The 23,303-nt window shown below is 41.1% G+C and overlaps 2 protein-coding genes across 2 annotated transcripts; both read left to right on the top strand.

Moving 5' to 3' along the window:
• Positions 1–1,534: 1,534 nt before the first annotated feature.
• Positions 1,535–2,857, top strand: LOC308115833 (uncharacterized protein). The gene is made up of 2 exons (XM_080473631.1): positions 1,535–2,249; positions 2,344–2,857. The coding sequence occupies exons 1-2, from the start codon at positions 2,069–2,071 to the stop codon at positions 2,559–2,561; spliced, it is 399 nt and encodes a 132-aa protein (XP_080329757.1). The 5' UTR covers positions 1,535–2,068; the 3' UTR covers positions 2,562–2,857.
• Positions 2,858–14,335: 11,478 nt separating this feature from the next.
• On the top strand, positions 14,336–23,243 carry scinla (scinderin like a). The gene is made up of 17 exons (XM_080473645.1): positions 14,336–14,438; positions 16,227–16,424; positions 16,551–16,705; positions 16,802–16,963; positions 17,064–17,213; positions 17,295–17,381; positions 18,515–18,647; positions 19,012–19,100; positions 19,209–19,424; positions 19,521–19,654; positions 19,972–20,062; positions 20,610–20,780; positions 20,870–21,044; positions 21,136–21,251; positions 22,309–22,386; positions 22,481–22,541; positions 22,630–23,243. Exons 2-17 carry the CDS (start codon positions 16,235–16,237, stop codon positions 22,773–22,775), a joined length of 2,154 nt encoding a protein of 717 aa, XP_080329771.1. The 5' UTR covers positions 14,336–14,438; positions 16,227–16,234; the 3' UTR covers positions 22,776–23,243.
• Positions 23,244–23,303: the final 60 nt, after the last annotated feature.

Genomic DNA, 23,303 nt, shown 5'->3' with positions numbered 1-23,303 from the left:
AGCAAGAACTGATCTCTTCATAAAGGGAATCTCTTCTGATGTGCCAATTCTGGATGTACCAAAACTATTAAATAGTCAAAGTGTCATCAGAGGACAAAAATATATGTAATCAGACGCTGCTTTTGTCTCAGATGAGTCCTGTCAGACGTGTCAGTGTCAGTCATGTTGTCCAAGAACTAAAAATAAGCGGCATCGTGTGCAGAGATGATCATCAGGCCTGGATCGTAGGAGCCATCTGTCAGTTTTGGTTCACACTCCTGTTTCCCCCTGTTTCCGGTGCTCGAGGTATGCAATGTTTGACTGTGCATAAATTAGCCTGCATGCTGTTTTCTTTTTTAATTAATCACGTTTGCTTTGCCACCTGGACAGTGGCAGGCCGACCGGCGTGTCCATCTCAGCAGATGATTCACAGAGACGAGCCCTCAGATGAGAGCCGGAATAAAAGGCGAGAAGCAGAAGAGACGGATGAATCATGAAGAGGTGGGAGGAGGTAAACTCTAAAGCCACGTTCAAAATTATTCATGTTTGAAACTCATCTAAATATATCTCAATATAGTCTGAAATGTGGCATGAATCTGATTAGAAAGCAGGTGAAATTAAAAAAAGAAATCAATAAATACGGAAACAGTTTGGACAGTATAAAATCCAGAGATACAAATATGATATAATGACATAAATCTAAATTTAGTTTACATCCAACTCTGTAGAAGAGATGTAAAATTGAGAAGGAATTCATTATGAAACCAGATCCAAAAAACTCTAAACATTTCCAAAACTAGTCTGACGCTCAGAAACGTTCTTAATTATTCTAAAAAGTAGTTCTTAGCTTTGTAGTAGCTTTTTCTACAATAGTTTTAAAAAACGGAAGCACCTAAACACATTCACCGTAGTAATCACAACAGGAGACAAATAATGGGACAAGAATAGATTTTCCAGAAAATCTTCAACAGACTCAAGGTTCAGAAACAAATGTAGATAATTGAATCCAACTTGACCTAAATAAGTATTGCTGGAACTTAAACCGGCCGAACCATTTATCAACATGCTTATTTTTATAACCATTTCTTAAATGAAATACATTTGAGTGTTGTTGTTGTTGTTGTTGTTGTTGTTGTTGTTGTTGTTGTTGTTGTTGTTGATGTTGATGATCACATGTTGGTTTCACACATGAGATGTGTTACATTTTTTTGTGGAGTGAGAAATAATCAAGCTAATTGTTTCCAATATCAGGAAGTTTTGTGTGTGTGTGTGTGTGTGTGTGTGTGTGTGTGTGTGGTGTGTGTGTGTGTGTGTGTGTGTGTGTGTGTGTGTGTGTGTGTGTGTGTGTGTGTGTGTGTGTGTGTGTGTGTGTCAGGGTTATATAATACAATGAATAAGGAACTGTTCAACTCCATGTGAATTCCTATCACACACACACACACACACACACACACACACACACACACACACACACACACACACACACACACACACACACACACACACACACACACACACACACACACACGCCCTATGTTCATCATGTAGTACGGTCTTTAACAAGATTAGATTTGCCTCGACAGAAGCAAAGCCGCTGCTGCAAATGTTTTTTTTATTGATATTTGATAGTTTTATATTACAGTAACACGTAACCCCAACGCAAATACCCACCATAAGGATCGATCGATATTTAGCTTTAATTTTTCCCAAAAACTGAAAAAAAGGCTTCCCAAAGAGGCTCGTCACCGTGTGGTGGAGTCTGGATATTTTCCACTCTTTCTCCGGGGCTTTGTGAAAGCGGTCTTATGACTTTCTAATTGCAATGGTGTGAACTGAGAGACGGCTCTTTTCAGATGACTCCCGGGCATGTGCTGAGGTTATGCTCTATAAAAAGCCAAATGCCAATGCTCGCGAAGCCGAACAGCAGACAACAACCATTGTTCAATGCGCTGCCATAAGCAGAGGGGGGCTTGGGCTGCTGATCGTCACTGGATACGAGGGGTTTAGTTTCTGAGACGTGCTCTTCGCTCGCTGAGGTTTCAGTCGCACGGTTTCCAGGTCGCCACCACTACCACAACCCGCCTTCGACATGAGTAAGTTTGACGGCGAGCTGACCCAGAGGGAGCAGCAGATGCTGAGGATCCGTCGGGACAGCGACACGAAGGCAACGGAACTCCTCAAAATGGAAAAGATGCTCCAGCACACCAAGAACTTGATGGAGAAGAAGACGGAGGCCAGTTCGGAGAGCAAGGACTACCCGGAGAACATGGGTGAGTCGTACGGCGAACACCTAACATAGCTCCGGCCTTAACCGAGGTTTGTGACTCTTTTTTTTTTTTGTTGCCTTTGTTCCCCTGCTTGCAGTGGAGGACCTGGAGGAGAAGGTGCGCTCCAGCAGGCGCCACAGGAGGAACTCCCTCCACCACACGCAGATGCTGGAGAGCCAGATGAAGACGGTCAAAGGGGAGCTGGTGGGAACGCTGGACCACCTTCAGGAGCTGAGGAACGTCCTGCGCAGATCGCAGCAGAAAGCCGAGGAGCGCAAAGTGGCCATGGAGAAGCTGGCGGCGGGGCTCAGGTGAACCACCTCGGGTTCTGCTCACGAGTCGTCCTTCATCCTAAACCCTGGGAGCGACGCGGCTCTCAGATGATCCAGCAAGAGGGCACCGGTAGAATGGCGGGTTTTTCCTCATCGCTTGGACTCTATTCAACTTTATAAATAGTCGCTAGTTCCTTCTTCTTCCTTATTTCTTAGTTCGTGGTTCAAAGGTCTCTCTCTCTCAGCCTGAATTTGGAAAGATTTTGCAACTTGTGGAAAGTTTCAACAACTTAGTACTTGTGTTTCTACTACGATGTTTATCATCAGGGCAACAATTACAAAAAAAAAAAAATATATAAAAAAATTCCCACACGGTTAATGTCGTCCAACGTACAGTTTCATAAAAAAACCCCGGCTTTGTTAGGTTTTCAATACAAAACAGGGTATTTCACAGCAAAAAAGCTTGAGTTACTTGACATACATTATTTATTATGATCAGTACTGTGAAGTCTTAGCAGAAAGTCTGTGCTTACAACTATCCAATCCCCTGGGAGAAGCTCTGTATTCAAAATAACCTCTATAATGATTTGTTTGCCCAGAAACATATACTAATGGCCTTCATTTTATGATTGTTGCTTTTGTGTTTCATATAGTCACTGGGGGGGGGGGGGGGGGGGGGGGGGGGGGGGGCTCTTGACGCCGTATAATATACTGGAGCTATGTTGTTCTTATCCTGTTTAACTGTCGCCACAAAGCTTGGTCTTTGAATGGGGAAGTAGGATTTCTTCCTCTCATTTTCGACGGTATCGGACTTCCTCTGGTCTTTGAAATGTTTCCCTCCTCTTCATTCGCATGTTCACCACAGTTTGGAAGGTTCCCTCTCACCCGTTAAATTATAGCCACTGCCCTAAATCTCTCTATTGTCCTCATGTTGTTTACCGCAGCCAGGTTCTCCTTTGTCCTTTTTATGTTCTCCAGCGCCACTAGGGGGCGTCCTTGGCCCTGAGAAATCTGCCCGTCACCCGAGTTACTCCACTGTTTATGACTGCCAACAGAACTTGAAGACGTCGCCTACATTTCCTCATGGTTCTTTAGAATTCTTTTTAGTCATCGCAATTATAATTGGATTTTTCATGATCGTTTTCGCAACTCGTCCATGTCTCATGGTCTTCTTCATTCTTTTCATATTTACTGTACTCACCAGAGTTTGCCTTAAAGTATAGTCATAGCTTTAATTCATTTTTTTTTATAGTTTTTTTTGTTATAGCCACTAGAAGTAATTCTCTGTTCTATGAACTGAAGGACATAAAACGTTACCATTAAGCAGTCGTTTTTTAGAGCGCTGGCTTGTTCAATTTCCCACCTTAAACATTTACGTTTGCCTACAAAGTTTATAAAAAAAAAAAATGTACGTGTATATGTTGTGAAAATAAACATTAGTAACTACACTATTTTGTCAAAAGTATTTGCTCAGTTCAGGTGTTCCGTGGCTGCAGGTGTATAAAGTCAAGCAGCATGCAGACTATTTATTTATTTAGTGTATTGGGTAGTATCATTAAATCACAATAATCATGGAGTCATTTTAATTCATTTGTAGGCTTCATTGAATGATGTAAAAAAAAAAGAAGAAGAAGAAGAAGAAAAATACTCCATCATAATCGATACTGTAGTTCTAAAAACTTGACTTTTCTAAAATGAAAATATCCAGCTGAAAGAACAGTGGTGAACCGGATTAAACATGAGACCCTTTTCTGTTGTTGTCTGTGTGGGCTTAACATAGAATTGTGGCCACTCAAAAAACTAAACAAAAATTTCACGACAAACGCAGAAATTTACGAAATGAAACTGAAATAAATTAAAACAAATTATTTTGCGGAATGAAAGGGCCTTTTTAAAGCAGCCCGCTTACATTTTGATAAACAGATTATTGTGTTAGTTGGACAGAGTTTATCGCTTATAAGTAAACATCAGACTTTCAGAGAAGTTTACAGATGAAATCCATTGTTTTTTTGTTTTTTTTTTATTTCATTGATTCACTCAGTGTGAATGTAGTTCAGCAAGATAAGTAAATAAATATATATATATTTTTTTTACATTGATCACTTTAAGTGTTTTCAAATCCAGAGCAAGTCTGTGTTGATTGCGTGTTGCGACATTTGATTGACACCTTTTACATTAGCCTGCACTTCATGTGTTGATGGTGGCGAGACATGGGCGTTCCCATCAAGGAGGACTTCAGCTTGGGTTGAATATGGACGCATTTATAAAATCATTCGTATTTTTCACGTCTTGCAGTTAAATCTCATTCATTCAGGCACATTTCTTCTACTGTACAAACTTGCACTGACATCATCGTCATGAATCACATCGATTCACACGTAGAAAAAGTGTTTGTGTTTGTGAAAGCTGTTTAATTTGCACATCCTGCCAAAGCTGAGTGGTCCCCGTTCCACCTCACAGATCTCCGGAGTCCCACGCTTGAGTGAAAACTGCTGCATTTTTTTTTTTTAATGTAATGTATTTTATTTGATCTTTTTAACCTCATATGACAGAGAAGGTTCCAGGGATTTGGTCTCCCTCTGGGATCAATAGCTTGTTGTCAGGTTTTTTTTTTGTGTGGCGAGTCATCTGAAAAGCTGTTTTTGTGTTCTTTGTGGCTGAGATGGGATCCCACCTAATTTGGCACGGCTTGTTTTCAGCACGGTCACATGTTGGCGAAGCCGTCGTCGGTGGTGGGGAGAGGAAGAGGGGATGTTTCATTTTCTGACCCTGACCTAGAAACTAAACTGTAATTTTCAGAGCAAATGGAGGTTTTCTCATGCTGGGCCTCCCTGTTCCCGTCTCTCACTTTTTAGCTTGGTCCTTTCACGCGCTCTGTAATAACTGTTGAAAGTGAGGGTGTGCAAAACGTGTACAGGAGCTGTTCGTCATTAAACAGCGTTCCTGGCTGATTTAGAACCAAAAGAATAAACGGTAAAGAACACGCTGTGTGGTTTTTCTCTCCTTTAATAGTGCAGAGGTGGTTTTTGAGGTAAATATAGATGCTCACAATTAATCACCCCCCAGGGGGTGCCGGGAACGTTTCATAGAGCAGATCGGCAAACAGAAGAAGTGCCAAGCTTTTACGAGCTTTCTGTATTAGATCAGTGTTGGAATAGATTTCAGCTCCCAACACATGTAATGTCTTGTATGAGAAAACACTTAATCGTACAAATACCCAAAGTACCTTGTTACTTTAGTGAGAACATAGCTTCAGTCCCCATTGACACAACAATAATATGAAGCTTTGAGCTAAACGTGGCGAGTGAATCAGTCATCACATCGCTGATGCTATACTATAATATAATACTTTGCACTATAATATTTGCTTTGAGCACATTATTAAATAGACCGAACTGTACAGGACAGCTTAACAAAGTACTAGTTAATTCAAGAAAGAGTTTCTTTTCTTTTTATTCTTAATTTCAAACACTGGAACATTTTTGCGTTTCAGAAAAGTTTCGCGTTCATACGGCAGCATTTTTAAAACAATGTTGATTTATAGGTAGAAACACTGAAAACAATGTAGTTTTCAAGTTAGGCCACTAGTGGGGGATCTAAACATTAACAATGGGAGTACATGGCAAAGATGGATCGTTATTACGGTGACGGTCAACTATAAAAGTCTCAATATATGGACTGGGAGTCATAACACTCTGGAGGCACACTGAAGAACTGTTTACTGTGGCGCAGCAGAGTTTCGGAAAGTTCCTTTTTCACGTAAATGGCATAATGTTGAAACTGTAATTCTTCTTCTTTAAATTTCAATTTGTTCAAGTTTTATAAAAAAGATATTAAACTAAACATTCACTTTTTTCAGAATGTAGTTATACATTTTCCTCCCAAACAATGTACCAAACAAAGAGGGTTGGAATGCTGCTATGTTACTGATCTGGTCTCGTTAAAGTTAAACGGGGCTGTATATAAGCACAGGACTGAAATAAGATTCACAGTTTTGTACTACAAGAAAATTATTTACTATTTATTCACATAGTCGCTATTTTTATTGTATCTCATCAAAGTATCTTGCGTAATTGTTGTGTAACGCTTTAGATTTACACTTTAGAGGTTTGAAGTAACCAAAGAATAAATATAAAACAATGGTTTGAGTCCTTACTTCCATGCTGTGATGAACACACTGGTGGAGTTAAGGTTTTAGATATGCAGGTCATCCATTATCCAACAGGAGGTGCTGCGTTCATTTGGAATTATACCCTTCACGCACTCTTATACGAGCAGTAGCATGTTGGTTTGTCTGAAATAAAGCAGGTTACATAAAGATATTTCAATGTAAATGTCCAATTATCGTCCACTTTGATCACCTATTCACAAACAGGGGACCAATTCAATTCAGTCCTATTCCTGTGGCGCCAAATACAGCGCGGTCATTTCAAGGTGCTTTTAGAGAGAAAACTCAACAATTCCACATGAGCAAGCATAAACGACTGTGGAAAATGAAAACCCCCAGCAGTTTTAACTTATAGCAGCGTCATTGGAAAATGGTCCAGGGTGGCCTGAAGCAGCTCAAACTGTGAGCTTTATTACATAGAAAAGTTAAAAGTAGAGAATGTGTCGGCCTCCCAAACTAAGCTGGTTCCACATGAGAGGAGCCTGAAAGCTGAAAGTTCTACTTTTCGAAAAACTTCGAAACTCCAGTAAGTAGCATTCTGAGAACCGAGTGTTCTGCAGAGGTGATATGGAACAGTTCTTTAAGATACGATGGGCCCTGGTTGTTAAAGAACTTTAGAAGTAAGAAGAAGAAGAAGAAGAAGAGGTGGAAATACTCAACATGGTCCACAAAACATTGTTTAAAAGCATCTAAGCCTGTCTGCAGGTGGATTATTACACGTTTGGAATAAACAAACAAGACCAACCTGCCACCTGATGCGGTCCTTCATTAAAAAAGAAAGATGATGACAAACTTCTGAGTTTGTAGAGAGCTTCCCTGATCATTGCATCAATCTAATACACAATAGATAAAACTTAATTCTACACTCTCAACCTACACACACACACACACACACACACACACACAGACACACACACACACACACACACACACACACACACACACACACACACACACACACACACACACACACACACACACACACACACACACACACACACACACACAAAGACTCCTCTGCCTCCTATTATTCTACTCATTTGTACTATTTTTCTTTTCTTTTCTTCAATAATTGTATATATTTTCTTGCACTCCTTGTTTGTTTTGAGCTTTAAATGTTGTTTTGTCCTCTGCTGTCGAATCCCTTCCCATTTCATTGTCCAATGTTGTTTCATAAAATTCAAGAAAAAGCCATAACAGCATTACAGAGTGACGTCTGATTGATGTTTTCTCTGGGATATTTTCTCAAAAAAAAAACCGCACGATTTATTGACATTTGACATTTATTTTATTGGGTTGAGGCTGCTGCAGCACCCCCTGTCGGATAAGAAGAGAAGCTGCATGAAAAAAACATTTGAACATGGGTACAAAAAAGTACTGTATATCCACCAAAACAAAAACACAATAATGACACGCAAGCCTTCCCATTTTGTTGTGTTGGAGCAGCGGCTGCTACGGGCTGCATGTAAATGACTGAAAGCGTTTTATTTAGCATTTAGAGTGTAAATCTGTCTCCGCTGGAGTCGGTGGTCTTGTTTATAAATGAATGATGATTGTCAGGGATCTCTGTGCTTAACCCCACACAGTCCATTTTCTACAACAAATTGTAAATTGATGTGTTGCTAAATGATATTCCAATACTTCAGGTAATTCAGGATGACACAACGATTTGATGATCAAATCTCCTACGACCAAACTGACCACAATCGAACCAATTTTACCATTTAGAACCTTTTAGATGAAGTACTTTTGCCCTGCAAAACAATGTGCTAATCACATAAAACTAGACTAAATATCACTTGTCAGACTGCATCAATCAGGTGCACTTAGTGGGAACTTGTGAAAGCAAATAGCGAAAACACTGTGGCGTTAATGCTTTTATAATGAATACCACAAAAATAGCAATTATGTCGACGATTAGCACAAGAATCCTGATCTTATGTTCTAGTATTCATGATACTTTAACGTTGTTCGTGATGCGTGTGTTTCAAACACAGTCACATCCGTCTGGAAATGGCTGTGCTGACGTGTCGTGTCTGTTTCTCACAGCAGGATTATTTTCTATGATCTGGTTAATCACAAATCAATTTGTTTATTTCAAAGACGATAAATCTAATGTGTGTCAAACTTGCATCTGTGCCACTTTATTTTTGGCACAATCCTTAATTCTGAACAATACTAGTTCAAATTGACCCGACACAATCCTCGTCAAATAGATTCCTGATTTTAAACAGCTCACATGAGTGTAATTGAGTAGTTTTTTTTGATGCACTTTTACTGTTTACAACAATTTACTTCATTTAATTAAATTTTCTGATTCAAAAGTAGAAAGTCAGTCTGATTTTTTGTTCCTTCGATACACACATACATTCTATATTTGTATCCAAAACAAATGACCTTTGGGTTATTTTCTTTAATAAAGAAATGTGCTTTGAAAGTAGAATTTATATTATTATAAGCAATATGATTAAGCTATAGATCAAAATTAATATGTTGAAAAAGTTTTCACCGTTGAACTTTTACCTGATTTTAAAGAACGCATTAAAAGTAATTAGTACCATTTAAGTCATGGAACAGCAGTTGGACTCGAGTACAGAGTTTTCTATATCTTTTAATGTTTTTATTGCAAACTGTGATATCATATTTGATTGAACATCTTAAGGTCATCTGAAGTCCTGTACTTCAGTGCAATTGTTATTTTTTTTTTTCCCAATAAAAAGAAATTAGTATATATTCTCATACATTTTTAAATTCAGCCGCTGACGTTAACAGTATTAAAACTATGATGGGAAAATACTTTTAAGTGGGTCTATTAAATCCAGTTATGCAACTTCCCTTTAGTAGAAAGACAGAAAACAGGTTAGGCTTCATCTCTGTGTTGTTTGATCACAAGAGCTACAAAGTCAAAGGCATTGGCTTTGCACCACTTTTTATATAACTTATGTAATGACTTTGCATAATGTCAGAGTGTGCGAGCCAATGGTGAACCAACCGTCACAGAGATAGTAGAGGGTTTGGTGCTGGAGGTGCTGCCAGTATCAACGTGGTGCAACAGCCACTCAAACAAAAGAGAGTGATAGAACCACCCTGCAAAGTCATTGCAGGCTTCTTTTTTTTTTTTTTATTATCATTATTTGCATGGACGGCCTCATGAGTTTACATTTCTAGTTTCGTTCTCGAAACATGCTTTGTGGCAGACGCCGAGTTTGAGAAGTGGCACTTTATCCAACGCCGACGCAGTCCTGAGGGTGACATGAAATCATTTGACAGACGTGGCGGGTAAATGAGAAACAAGCCAAGAGCCCCAGCTGAACGGGAAGTAGACGTTACGCTGCGAAGGAAGTTCCTAGAAAAACCTTCACCTGTGAGGGGTAACACGTAACAAGCGTGCAGATGAGTGGATCGTGTGCACTGAAAAGGAGCCGGATCACTGAGAGGGTTTCAATGTGCACGGTTCAGGATCCAGCGGGTGTGATGGGATGAGGTTCGTTAGCAGTACCACCGTTTGCCTCCAGAGTGTCCATGCTCTCCTACAACTTGGTAGTTTTACAGTTGGTCTGTGGACTCGTCATTCTTGACGTTTAGAGCATTTTGTTCTCCTGGCGCATGTGTGTTTGGTTTCATTTCAAAAACAAACGGCAGCACTTACTAGTGGCCACACAGGAAAAGTACATAGCGTTTTCAGCGTTTCTACCATCGCCGTGGAAACAAAGATCGTTTTTCAAAACGTTGCTGTGTAAATGCGGAACACTTTGCGAAACGGAAACGCAATAAACAATGCCTTTTAACATTAAAAATACTCGTGCATGTGCAGAAGAAATATTTACTTCGGCCGTGGTGGACACATGCACACGAGCAGTGTTTCCACCACATACACAGTTTTCAGAAAGTGGCCCTGAGCACCGCCGTCACGTAAACAGACACCCACACGCAACACAAGTTTAGCGTTTTCATTCGAGAACATTGTGGTGTAAATGGGCGTGAGGGGAACCAACCTCCCTGTGAGGAACACACAGGTTCAGAGTACAGTTAACGATACACACAGTATTTTTCAAATACTTTAAAGGGGAAATTATCACCCGAGGCCTGAAAGGCACTTCTCTGCAAAACACGAGGAAACTCTGTTCAGCCCACGTCACAGCTGCAATGAAACACACGGAGAAATTCAAGATACACTTCCAACCTACTGCAGTTTTTTTTACAGCGAAACACAAAAACCTTTGTTTTACATCTGCAAATGTTACAAATGCCACAGTCTTTAACTTTTCTTTTGAAGATAAATGACTATATTCGCTTGTCTGCGTCCAGGGGATTTTACCTGCTGATCAAACAGACTGACGGAGTTGATCTCTGGCATGAGAATCTATTTTATATTGAATCTCCTACATGAGAAACTGCTGCTGCAATGAATTAAAATAGAGACGCACCAGCAGAGACTTTTGATTCTCTAATTCTTGTAGCAGCATGTATCAGTCACTCAACCAGGAAGGCGCCCTGTTGGCAAACTGCTCCCTATACAGTCACGTACCAGGATTACTTTACATGCCAAAGACGACGTTTGGAACATCTGAACCGACGCCGACTCAAACACTTTGTTTCAAGCACCGACCGGACACATTTGAATGGTGAAAAATGAGAGAAGTATTTCAGCCGCTTTGTATTTGATGAAATCTAAATTAATAACCGAAGCTTAAAAAATGTCAAAACTACACCGCTATAAATAAATATCAAAATTGCTTAAAGTGATTAAGGTGTAAAGTGATCACTGCAGAGGCAGCCATAGCTGCTAATGCTCAGCTCCCCATCAATTTAACTTTTCATTGAATTACTGCACTTGTTGTCCTTTTAATCGTGTATTCATTGAAGCCAGGGGTCGCTTCTGCACAGGCTTTAGGACTTTCTGGTTTTGTGAAGGTGACAGCTATTTGAGAGTTGTCGAGAAAAGACTAAACATCACAAGAATGAAACGCTGTTCAATAGCGTAGAATTAAGAACTATGAACATCTTCTTGAGTCTGACATTTCCCAACATGAACAACATTGAGAAAATGGATTCCACCTGCCTTCCTTAGCCTAGTGTATGTAGTTTCTCAACTCTAAAAAAGCTGAGTAATTCAAAATATGTCACTATGAAGTAGGGATGTCCCGATCCGATCGGTAGAAATCGGATCGGGGCTGATATTAGTGATTTGTGAGTGATCGGGGATCGGCAAATCCAGCCGATCACCCCACCGATCTAAAAGCGATCCGCAACGTCCCCTAATAACCACAACAATCAGGGACTACAAGCTCCGGTCGAGCTGCAGAAGCTAGAAGCAGGCGGAGCGGGGCCACAGACCTATAAAACTAGAGTTATATATTGTGGTTCATGCGTTTATGTGTAGAAGTCTACTTCTAAATGTCTAAGTGGTCTGTCTTCTTCTGGTTTTTTATTGTGTTTGGTGAGTCACAGCGCCCCTAAAGGCCTGGCATGTGTACTACATGACCTGAAGCTTCGTGTTGAGCCGTGTTCATAGTGAGGTGTGGACGGTTTTTGGGGAGAAGGCCAGGGAGAACAAAGATCGTTTTTTCGTCGTGTGGATGTACCCTCAGTTTACAACAACAACTAAGAGAAAGAGAAGAATTCTGATTCAATAAGTGAGTTTTACAATAATTTCTAGCTAAACAAAGCTTCTGCCAATAGTGCTTCTAGCTTCAAACATCTTAGTTGCTCCAAAAATAGACTGTTGAGTATATTTGCAATAGCAATGTGAGTATCGGATCGGGAAAGTATCGGTATGGCCGATACTCATTCTGAAAAATCGGATCGGTATCGGGGGCAAAAAAGTGTGATTCGGGACATCCCTACTGTGAAGTGACTGAATAATATTGAAGTTAGAAACATCAAATGATATTGTTAATACTTTTTCTCCATGAGCTGCTGCTAACCTTCCTGGACATGCGTACATCTCCATTACAGTGCAACATTGTAAGAAAAAGGCTTAAAAAAAAAGATATATTAAAATCAAAACAAAAACAATAGAAAAAAACAGGGAGTAAACCAAAACACACTGCATCGATAATACAGTTATTCAATATTGTAAAATACATGAATTATATGACCATTACATTTTATGTTGATAACACATTTCCCCAAATTACAATTATATTATCATATATAATCCTCCTCACATAACATAATAATAATAATAATAATAATAATAATAATAATAATAATAACAATAATAATAATAATAATAATTATAATTATAATAATAATAATAACAATAATAATAATAGCATTGTTATTATTATTATTTTCTTAAATAGCAAAGAGAAACTTATCAAGATAAATAAAAACTTGTCTTGTACTTTGCTGTACCTTTCATAGCCCTTTGCGTGAAGCTAAACAGCCACCCATCCTTAGGTTATGAAAATCAGATTGCAGCAGCTTTGCAGGCCAACTCAAGTCCCAACAAGCAGCCTGCAGTCAATGTGTTCAGTCACTGGGCGAGCATTGTGTAAGAGGCCTTTTTTTTTTTTCTCCCTGTGACGGTGGCAGGTTTGGGGTGCGGTGGGGAATGTGTGTCCCAAACTGAGACGGTCGTGTGTACTAAGCACAACAAAGCAGAATGTGCTGAGGCCGCTCAGCCCATGATGGTGATGAAGACATCCATGACCTGAAGCAACTGACAGGCTGGTGCCACACAATCAAACTCCACCTCCGCCTGCACTCCAAGGCATGCCAACACACTAATATTGCCTTTGCTACCTGGACCGTGCACGTAGAGAAGAAGAGCAGGTCGGCACAGGGAGTTCCGTTTCATGTCTTTGAGGACGTGGCCAGCTGCTGTTGCTTGCACAGTTCAGCACTCAGACAAAGATGACTCAGTGTATTGGGATGTGTTCTGTCTATACAACCATTTCTTCTCCGGTTTGAAGCACTGTTGCTCTCTGGGAGATATTCCCTTACGGTACTATCTGCAGTAATTACTGCTCCGGCAGCTTAGATCCTTCGGGAGACCTAGTGGCTGGACCTTCAGCTCTGAAACAACACGTGACTCTTCAGCCTCTTAGCAGTGGCTCCCTGTAAATTAGGCTTTTTATAAATCCTGATCCCATCTTTCAAAGCAACCCTTATCTCACAGTTCCACGTGACGAATATTATATCTAAATAAAAAAATGTTACTAAATGAGAATCCACAATCCAGGGCCAGCATGTCTTTAACTTCAGCTGAGAAATGTTGAGTTTCCAAAATAAACTTCAAATGAAGAAAAATGATAAATAATTATAACATCAAAAATAGGTTGCGTCAACTCCTATTTTGCATAAATCTTTGCCTTCAGCTGCCGGCACATTACTGTCATATAGACAATTATTTCACACATCAGGATTTATTTTTTGTTTGTTATTGGGTTTTTTTTGGCGCAAGACGTGCTGTTGGCAGTAAAATGTCTAAAAACCCAGAAGTCCACCTCTTCGTAGTGATTCTGTGTGTATTGTAACGGCTGGGCACTTTTCTGAACACTGTGTGAAAAGAAGAACACGGATCTCACAACAAGCTGATCAAACTTCTGAAGTGTCATTATGCCATATGTGGAGCCGTGCGCGCGCGCCAGGTGCGGGCGCGGCCCCGACACGCCCCGCTGCCTGAATGCGGATGTTTATCCAGCTGATATAAGAGGAGGCGCGCGCTGCTGCGTCTGTGCGGTAAACTGGCAGAGCAGCGGCGCAGCTTCTTCACAACCACCTTCTAACTCCTGTTCTCGTCAGGTAATGGAAACAATCCTTCTCACGCATCGCCTGCTGCCTCAGCTTTTTGCACTTTTTGCACCAATCAAAATGATTTAAACTATATCAACGCATATTCTTGGTTATATTGAGTTAGGTCATAAGAAGGAGCAGTAGATTATTGGATGGTATAATATATCCTTTTTTTTTTTTTTTTGAGGGGGATGAAAAAAAAAAAAAAGGCATATACCTTAATATACTCTGCTTTGGGAGAAATCCGACAGAGCAATATTTACACTTACGTTTATTTGTCGTCTTCTGTGGGGAGTGGCTTTTCATACCTCTGACTTTGTAGTTTGGCTGTGAAAGGTGAGAAGAGACACACCCTGTTACACCAGGGGCTTTTTTTCTTTTTTCCAACAATGCCCAGCTCTTTAAATCCAGTCAAGTACCTGCAATACAAGTTCTGCAAGAGTGACTTCGGAGGGAATTCAAAAAAACGGTGAATGGTGAATTAAGATAAATGGAAAAAAAAAGAAAAGAAAAAAGAACTACAATTACTGCACACTACAATTACCTGAATCAAGTTTTAAGTTAGTTTTTTTTTCTTACAGTACATGTAGAGAACAACAATGACACAAGTTGAAAAAAGTTAAATAAACAATTATATATATGTGTGTGTGTATATATATATATATATATATATATATATATATAATTCACAATTTGAATGACAAAACCATACAAATCAGTCCCTTTAATGAGATTGATTTGTCATGCATTTCCTACTTTCCTGCTCTATATTGCACACTGCCATCCAGAGCTATGTCCTGCAAGCCACATTGAATATAGAACATTTTCTGCAAGATTGCAGAAATTGTACACGAGCTGTACAATTCAATAAATTTATTCCGCAACTGTCTCTGACATTAACTGTCACATGAGCTTGAAAGAAATGCAGAAGTTACCAACTATGGTCAGTCGCCCAAAAAGTGGTTGGGCGCTGCGGCTGATTGGCTGCTGGCGCTCAGCTCCGCCCTGTTGTCCAGCCAGCGCCTCTCGTCCTGCCTCACCCTCATCCTCACCCATCTCAGGTGCACTAAAACATTCTAGAACTGTAAAACAGTCTGAAACTGTTGCTGTGGCTTGGTTGGTAGAGCAGTCCTTTCCCAATCAGAGGTTAGCAGGTTTGAATCCCATCTCTGCCAGTCCACACAGCGACATGTCCTTGGGCAAGACACTAAACCCCAAACTGCCCCCAGTGGATGGGCGAGGTGCTTGCGTGGCAGCCGCCTCCATTGGTATGTGAATGGGTAAATGGGATTCCTGATGTAAAGCGCCTTGGGACTGCACAAGTAGCTGAAAAATGCTAGAAAAGTGGAATCCGTGTATTTACCATCACTGTGAAACCTTTTAGAACTGGGAAACACGTCGTGAAAAGTTATTGAAGTGTCTAACATCCCGGAATTCTCAGAGATAGCAGAATTCCAGATGCTGCCACACGTCAGGGTGGTGTGGCTGCTGCTCGTCTTGTCCAGCTTCACGTTCCAAACTCCAATGCGGCCGGTTTATGATCACGTTCTTGCTTCAAAATGTGAAAAATCAGATTGTACAAAAACTGTGAGGCTGTTAAGGTTGGGCCACGGTGGGAAGCACCTGTGCACTAGCAGTAACGTATGCCCAGTGTCGTGAAACCTGTGTGATCATGTTTCTGACAACCTTCATTTTGATCTCTCTGTGCTCCTCATACGATTGCAACCGAGTAGTTTTGATTTTATTCCCAGTTAATCAATGACGTGGTACTTCTACGCGTGCTTTGTCCTCTCTCAGCCCTGATCATGGCAGTCCACAAAGAGTTTCTGAAAGCTGGGAAGAAGCCTGGCCTGGAGGTGTGGCGGGTGGAGAATCTGGACTTGGCTCCCATCCCTTCCTCGTGTTACGGGGAGTTCTTCACCGGCGACAGCTACGTCCTGTTGCACACCTCCGGGAACTCCCGTCGTTTTTCTTACGATATCTACACATGGATCGGTATTGGTTTTCCTCGCTGATTATCTCAACACAACCTCAAACTCATAATGCCAGATTTCTACCTCCTCCCCGTTTTCACGTACAAGTACCCATTGTTGTTGTTTCTTTCTGTGTGTTACTTTACAGGCGATGAAACCTCCCAGGATGAGAGGGGTGCGGCCGTGGTGTTCATGGTTCAGTTGGACGATCACCTGGGAGGAGCCGCATGCCAGCACAGAGAGTGTCAGAACTCTGAGTCACAGAGTTTTTCCAGCCTCTTCAAGAAGGGCATGAAATTCAAGGTGCTTCAAACGGGCCTATTGTCATCACAGACGGCCATCATGGTTATTCTTTGAAAGTGTGACGTGGTTTTCTTTTTTTCTTTTTTTTTTTAACAGCGCGGCGGAGCAGCTTCAGGCTTCAAGCACGTGAAAACCAATTCTGTGGATGTCCAACGTGTGATGCGTGTTAAAGGGCGTCGGGTCATCAGAGTCACTGAGCTTCCTGTGTCCTGGGAAAGCTTCAACAAAGGAGACTGCTTCATCATCGACCTGGGAAAGGTGATTGTACTGATCAGATATCAAAGGAATGATTAAGTCCCCAGGTTTTTATTAGTTGTATTAATTCACCACGTTTTTCTCAACTGACTTGAAAACGCAGGTCATCTATAACTGGTCTGGCAGTGAGTGCAATCCCTTCGAGCGTACCAAGTCCATTTTGGTGGCCAACGACATCCGCGACAACGAGCGAAAAGGCCGCGCGACAGTGGAACTGATCAAGGAAGGCAGCGAGTCCGAAGAAGTCCTCAATGTAAACTGTTTTTCAAATTTTGAATTCCAAAACGTCAGAATTTTTAAGGAAGATGTTAAGTAACATGTTGGATTCTGGTAGATACTTGGACCCAAGCCAGAGCTCCCGCCGGCAACTTGTGACAAATCTGCTGACAAGACCAACAAGAGCAAGGCAACCCTCTACTTGGTAAAGACACACATGGATGTTGTTGTTTTTTTATTATTGATGACGGGTGAAATTATTGTCTTGAGTCTTTGAGGGAAAACGTCTCAAAAAATACACGCGATTATCAGATTGTACACGTGTTCGTCTGCTCCGTGTGCTTGTGCTGTAAGCATCGTTTGCCACTTTCCCAAAAGATCAGGTGACCATGACAGTCTGCTGCAAAGCATTCTTCCCCAAAAAGGGTCTGTGGTTTACACAGGGAACCTTGTTTGCTTTGTCGCATTTCAGAGTAAGGACTTGTTAAAACAAAAAGGAAGGTTCTGGCTCATTCGGGAAGAACATTTCACTGATATGGATTCCACAGAAAATACTGTGACAGAGGCCGACTTACTGATGCTGAGTTTTCCGGATTAAAACAAAGATCCATATCCAGTGTTATCATTTTGATTTTGGTCTTGTTGTTAACCACTCCACTATGGCCAAACCGCAGAGCTACGAGCTTCTTACTGAAAGACCCCTTTTTCTCAAGGTACCTGAGTGGAGGAGGTCCAAGTTTAAGTGCTGACGGGGAAAGCTTTATTCACCTCGGGAGTCATAGCTGCGAGATGTTTTACTGTGTTACGGCAACCCGGAGAGCACGAGGCCGATCAAAGGTCCCTCGGAATAGTTCCTGAGATGCCGTGACACACACGGTTATTAATAGATCGTGGCAGAGGAAGTCAATGGGGTGAAGTATTAAAATGCTGGCATAAATGACCCAGAACTCAGTCATTCTCCACACATTGGTGCAAACCGGTGGCTGGAGCACACATGAATGTTAATCCATTAATACCACTTATAATCCATTAATAAATAACTGGCATATCCGAGCAGCAAACCCATCCTTCTTTTCTCTTCTTTGAAGAGAAATGCTAAATAAAATATATTGTTTTTTTGTTGTTGTTGACTGGATTGTATCTTGATGAACAGTTTGGAGTGTCGGTCATTTCATGATGCCTGATTGTGCTTTGGACACAAAGGACATATTTCGTCATTTTACTCTTCATAATTTTTTAGTTTTTAAATTGTTTTAACACTTTCTCTGAAGTTTCTTCCAGTTGTGGATGAACATACTCAAAAGAAACATGCCTGGGAATGATCTCCTTTCTTTGCAGATTTCTGATGCTACGGGCTCCATGGAGACAACCGTGGTGGCTGAGGTGAACCCATTCAAACAAAAGATGCTCTCCCAAACTGAGTGCTACATCTTGGACAATGGAGGAGATAAAAAGATCTTTGTCTGGAAAGGTATTCCAACCGAGACATTTACGGAGACAACTCCTTTGTTGTTATGGTGCATCTTTGCAGCTGGAACATTTTTGTTTGACTAAGTCACACTTTCAGTTTGAGTTTGAGTGTTTAAATGAGTCACACAGCCACGTAAGACAGATGCACAAGTGCTCTCCTGTCAAGGTTTGTGCCATTTATTTCTTGGCTCTCCCCAGAACGTGGCACGTTCCACTGGAAAGTGTATTTATTTTGCCTCTTGGAAGTCAAAATTGTTGCACCTCAGAGCTCTCAGCATTATGTGTTGAGTCTTATTTCAACTCCTCAATGGTTGATTCTCGCCGGCGCCTGATGTGTTCAACCACGATCTCATCCAACTCTGCAGGAAAGAATGCAAACGTCGAGGAACGCAAAGCAGCACTTGCAGCTGCAGAGAAATTCATCAAAGACAGAAACTACTGCCCCAAAACTCAGGTAATCTTGTGATGGAATGTAAATTTCCCTTCCAGAACCTTCTTCTCATCTTGTCCATCTGTTTGTGAATATGTATTATTTTTTTCTTCTCCTTTCTGGCGTTGACAGGTCGAGGTGATGGCTGCCTCTTGCGAGAGCACCTTGTTCAAGCAGTTTTTCTCAGACTGGTTGGACAAAGATGAGGCCACTGGCCTATCGATGCCATACAGCGCTGGCAATATTGCCAAGGTGGAGCAGATCCCCTTTGATACCGCCAGTCTCCACGACGACAAGGTCATGGCTGCCCACTACTGCATGGTGGACGATGGGTCCGGGGAGACTCAGGTAAACTCTCCAGCTTGGCTGTCATCAGCCAATATGTGTTTATTATTATGTATATTTTTGGCAATATAGAATGTATGAATATAAAAATGCTTGTAGATTTGGCGCGTGGAAGGCGGTGACAAAGCACCAGTGGACAAAAGGCAACACGGACAGTTCTACGGAGGCGACTGTTACCTGATCCTTTACACCTACAACACGGACGGGAGAGAGAAACGTATCATCTACATTTGGTGGGTGTGATGTTTTCCCCATCGCTAAATATTGGGCCTATTTAGTTTCCCGAAACCAGACTGGAAGTTGTATTGACTCAAGCAAAATTGAACAGATACTGTATGTCTGTAATGCCGTCACGTCTTTGTACGGCATTCCTTCTCCAAAAACGAGTTAGAAATATCACAGCAGTTAAACCTACTGATGATTGAGTTATGGGGGGCGGGCTTCAGTTCTTGACCCGTTTCATACGGCTGCATTGATTTGCCGACTCGAACGTCTCAGTATGGTCAAATTACGACTGAACTGTATAACGTGCTGTGGCTTTGCCGTGCAGGCAAGGACAGAAGTGCAGCCAAGATGAGCTGGGTGCTTCAGCCATCCTCGCAGTGGAACTGGATGACTCTCTGAATGGAGAAGCTACACAGGTAAGATATTCTCACCGTAAAAATATTATTATTCATATATACGTACATAGTAAATCATTAAGTTTTTTGGTAAATACAAGTACTTCAAAGATTTATAATAAAAGTTATATATACATATAAAACTAGAGATGTGGTTGATGAACACTGTTCTTCACTTCATCCACAACTGCGTCTAAAAACGCTACCATCCATAGAATAAACCACATTCAGGATGGATTGAGATGAACTAGAAAACTGTGAAGAATTAGCTGATAGGTTTGAGAATACAAAACAAATCGTTTAAAACATTTGGAACATGAGAAAATAAAAGAAGAAGCTATTAGCAGGTTCGCTTAGCTTCAATCCCAGAAACATGTCAGTAACTCGATTACTGGATATGAGCATTTATTTTCAGTGTATATTAGTACTTCAGACAGAACTATTCTGAGCACTTTCTCCAGTTTACAGTCTTTACCATAAGTGAATTTCTTCACTAAGTGAAGACCTTTTTTTACAGTTTTCGGCGGTGCCCAGAGCACTTTTACATCCTTTGTCTCTCGCAACGCAGGTTCGGGTCACTCAAGGCAAAGAGCCTCCACACTTTGTGAGCATCTTCAAGGACACGTCGTTGGTCATCCATCGGGGCGGGACAAGCCGCGACGGCGGCGACTCAAAACCTGCCAACACGCGGCTTTTCCACATCCGTGAGAGCCCCACCAAGGCCACGAGAGCTGTTGAGGTTGGCTTCAAATGCTGAATAAAAAAGTACATCATCTGATGGTTGGTAGTAAACAGCGGACACCATTTCTTTGTGCCTCCCTGAATCAGGTGGAACCTGTTGCCGGCTCTCTGAACTCAAACGACATCTTTGTGCTGAAGTCACCCACTTCTCTGTGGATATGGAAGGGAAAGGGAGCGACGTCTGAGGAGACGACTGCAGCTGAATCTGTCGCTGCTCTGCTGGGAGGAACAGCTACCGAGGTGACGGAGAACGAGGAGCCAGGTAAGAGTCAAGAGATTGACCTTTTATTATCTGCAAGACTCTCGTGTGCAAGGTTTCCAGTGTAAGGCCGCGGCTTTCTACTTGTTGCCAGGCTCTTTCTGGGAAGCACTGGGCGGCAAAGGCGACTACCAGACCTCCGTCACCCTGCGGGATATTGTCTACGTTCCACGGCTGTTTGCCTGTTCAAACAAAACAGGCAGGCTGGAGGTGAGTTCAAGTTTTTATCAGTTTTAAGATACAAGGTTGAAGTTTTTGTGTTGTTTCTGTGTCAAATAAATGTCAAAATGATTCCTCCATTCATCCAATACACACCATTGTTGGATGGCTACACAAATAGTAGGCAAAGCAATCAAGACTCGGAATGGATTTATCTTGTCGTGCGATTAAGAGTGTCAAATACATTATGAAAGCATTCACGATGTATGTGTGATGCAAGAGGATACATTTGCGTCTGTGGCATAATTGCTGATGTACTCCACCGTTTCTACTTTCTGCATTCGAAACCATGTGAAGAAGTTGTGAGAGCCACTTTGAGCTGCTTTGAACATGAACGTTCACGTAAAGGAAAACAAGATGAGTGTTTTTATTGCACACAGATTTTGTGTTCGGTCCTGCTTTTCAGCGGGGAATCACATGTGGACAAAAGCACTTCACGCTGATGTACATTCGACTGGTTCATAAAAGACTTTATGTTTGTCTCCGGCTCAGAGCACGAGGCTGGCTTCTGCATCAGCTCTCTTTAGTGTGTATTTACTGAGAAATGAAAAGCAAGAATCTCAACGGAAAAGCTGCACGTACAAAATACTCTCATTTTAATGTTATAGTTTAAATGCAGCTCAGTGCGGACTGGTGAGTGAAGCCAAATGTAAGGGGAAGTTTTCAATTCTTAATTTGAATCGGACATACCAACGCCTCAAAATGCATTTTAATGTGATGGCGCCACCCAGAGGACAAAGAAATGTTTACCTTACAGGATATCTAAAAGAAAAGAAAAGTTACTTATCTTTGGAAACAATTTGTAGAAAGAGGGGACAATTTTAGCTCATTGAATCCTTGGAGAGTTAACAGTCTGGGGTACTTCTCGTGAAATACAGTATCTTTGAAAAGCCTTGAAGGAATTTCTCCTGATTGGGCCAATGAATATCTAATATGTGCTGGGCATTAGTTGAAAGGTCAGAATCACTATCATTACAGTTTTTAAGTCTTTAAAACACATAGACAGGCTACAATTGTAGTTTCTAAGTGTGTTTGTTTCTATGTTTAGGTGGAGGAGGTTCCTCCTGAAATAGCACAGTCGGACTTGGCTCCCGATGATGTTATGATTCTTGACACCAAGACCACGGTACGTCTCCACTTTTATTGACTCTCTTTGGCATTAGCATTCATTCTATAGATGATATGATTCCCTAAATTCCTCTGGTCTTTTCCCTCAACAGCTTCTTGTTTGGATCGGAAAAGATGCCAGGGAGGAGGAGAAACAAGGAGCGAGTAAAATTGGTAAGGAAAACTAATTGATATGATCTGAAGAGTGGGTGTGGGAGAGATTTCATCCTACAAATGTGTTTTTTTTTTTCTGTGCTCATAGCTGAAGAATACCTGGAATCGGACCCCTCCGGCCGTACTGGTGTGGCCATCTACACCATGAAGCAAGGGGAGGAGCTTCCTATCTTCACCGGCTGGTTCCAGGCCTGGGATCCGAGCATGTGGGACAGCGGGTGCTACAGATATTAGTGGAAACAACACAAAGAAACCTGGTCAAACCTGGTTAACTGCTATGGTTCTGCTCTGGGGCTTTGACAAAGACATAATGTCGGCGACGATGACACTCAACACATGATATTCCGCTATTTTTTTCAACAATAAAAGACTTGGATTGCTTTCTAAGTGGAACTCATACAATAAAATGCAAACAACAACACCACAGAGTGCATAAAATCTTTTCTGGGAAAGTTTAGGAAATTTAGTTTTACTTCCTGTTTTCATATTTCAACTTGTAATCAACAGACCAAAGGAAAAAAAAATCCTTTAAGTTGTTCATATTAGTTGAAGCTCAATAAAAGAGAGGTACTGGTATATTAAATCTCACAAAGTTATCCAGTAATATCTTTACATTTTTATGGATAATTTACCTGTTTACCGCCATGATTACAAAATAAAAAAAAAGACATTTTAATAAAAACAGTTCTTGTCAAACTTTCAGACTGTTTTTTGTTGTTTTTTTCTGATCGTCTGCTTTGAGGTTTTCCACGTTACAACTCA

The sequence above is a fragment of the Lipophrys pholis genome (genome assembly GCF_963383615.2).
Source record: "Lipophrys pholis genome assembly, chromosome: 10".
NCBI classification, from domain to species: domain Eukaryota; kingdom Metazoa; phylum Chordata; class Actinopteri; order Blenniiformes; family Blenniidae; genus Lipophrys; species Lipophrys pholis.
Note: the sequence above shows the minus strand (reverse complement) of the source record. Positions and strands in the feature narration are given on the sequence as shown.

Excerpts from the sequence above, each read along its gene's own strand:
- LOC308115833 (XM_080473631.1), top strand. The coding sequence starts at position 2,069 with ATGAGTAAGTTTGACGGCGAGCTGACCCAGAGGGAGCAGCAGATGCTG. Across the intron at positions 2,250-2,343 it reads GGACTACCCGGAGAACATGG|TGGAGGACCTGGAGGAGAAG; the intron begins GTGAGTCGTACG and ends CCCTGCTTGCAG.
- scinla (XM_080473645.1), top strand. The coding sequence starts at position 16,235 with ATGGCAGTCCACAAAGAGTTTCTGAAAGCTGGGAAGAAGCCTGGCCTG. Across the intron at positions 19,101-19,208 it reads ACTACTGCCCCAAAACTCAG|GTCGAGGTGATGGCTGCCTC; the intron begins GTAATCTTGTGA and ends TGGCGTTGACAG. Across the intron at positions 21,252-22,308 it reads ACAAAACAGGCAGGCTGGAG|GTGGAGGAGGTTCCTCCTGA; the intron begins GTGAGTTCAAGT and ends TTCTATGTTTAG.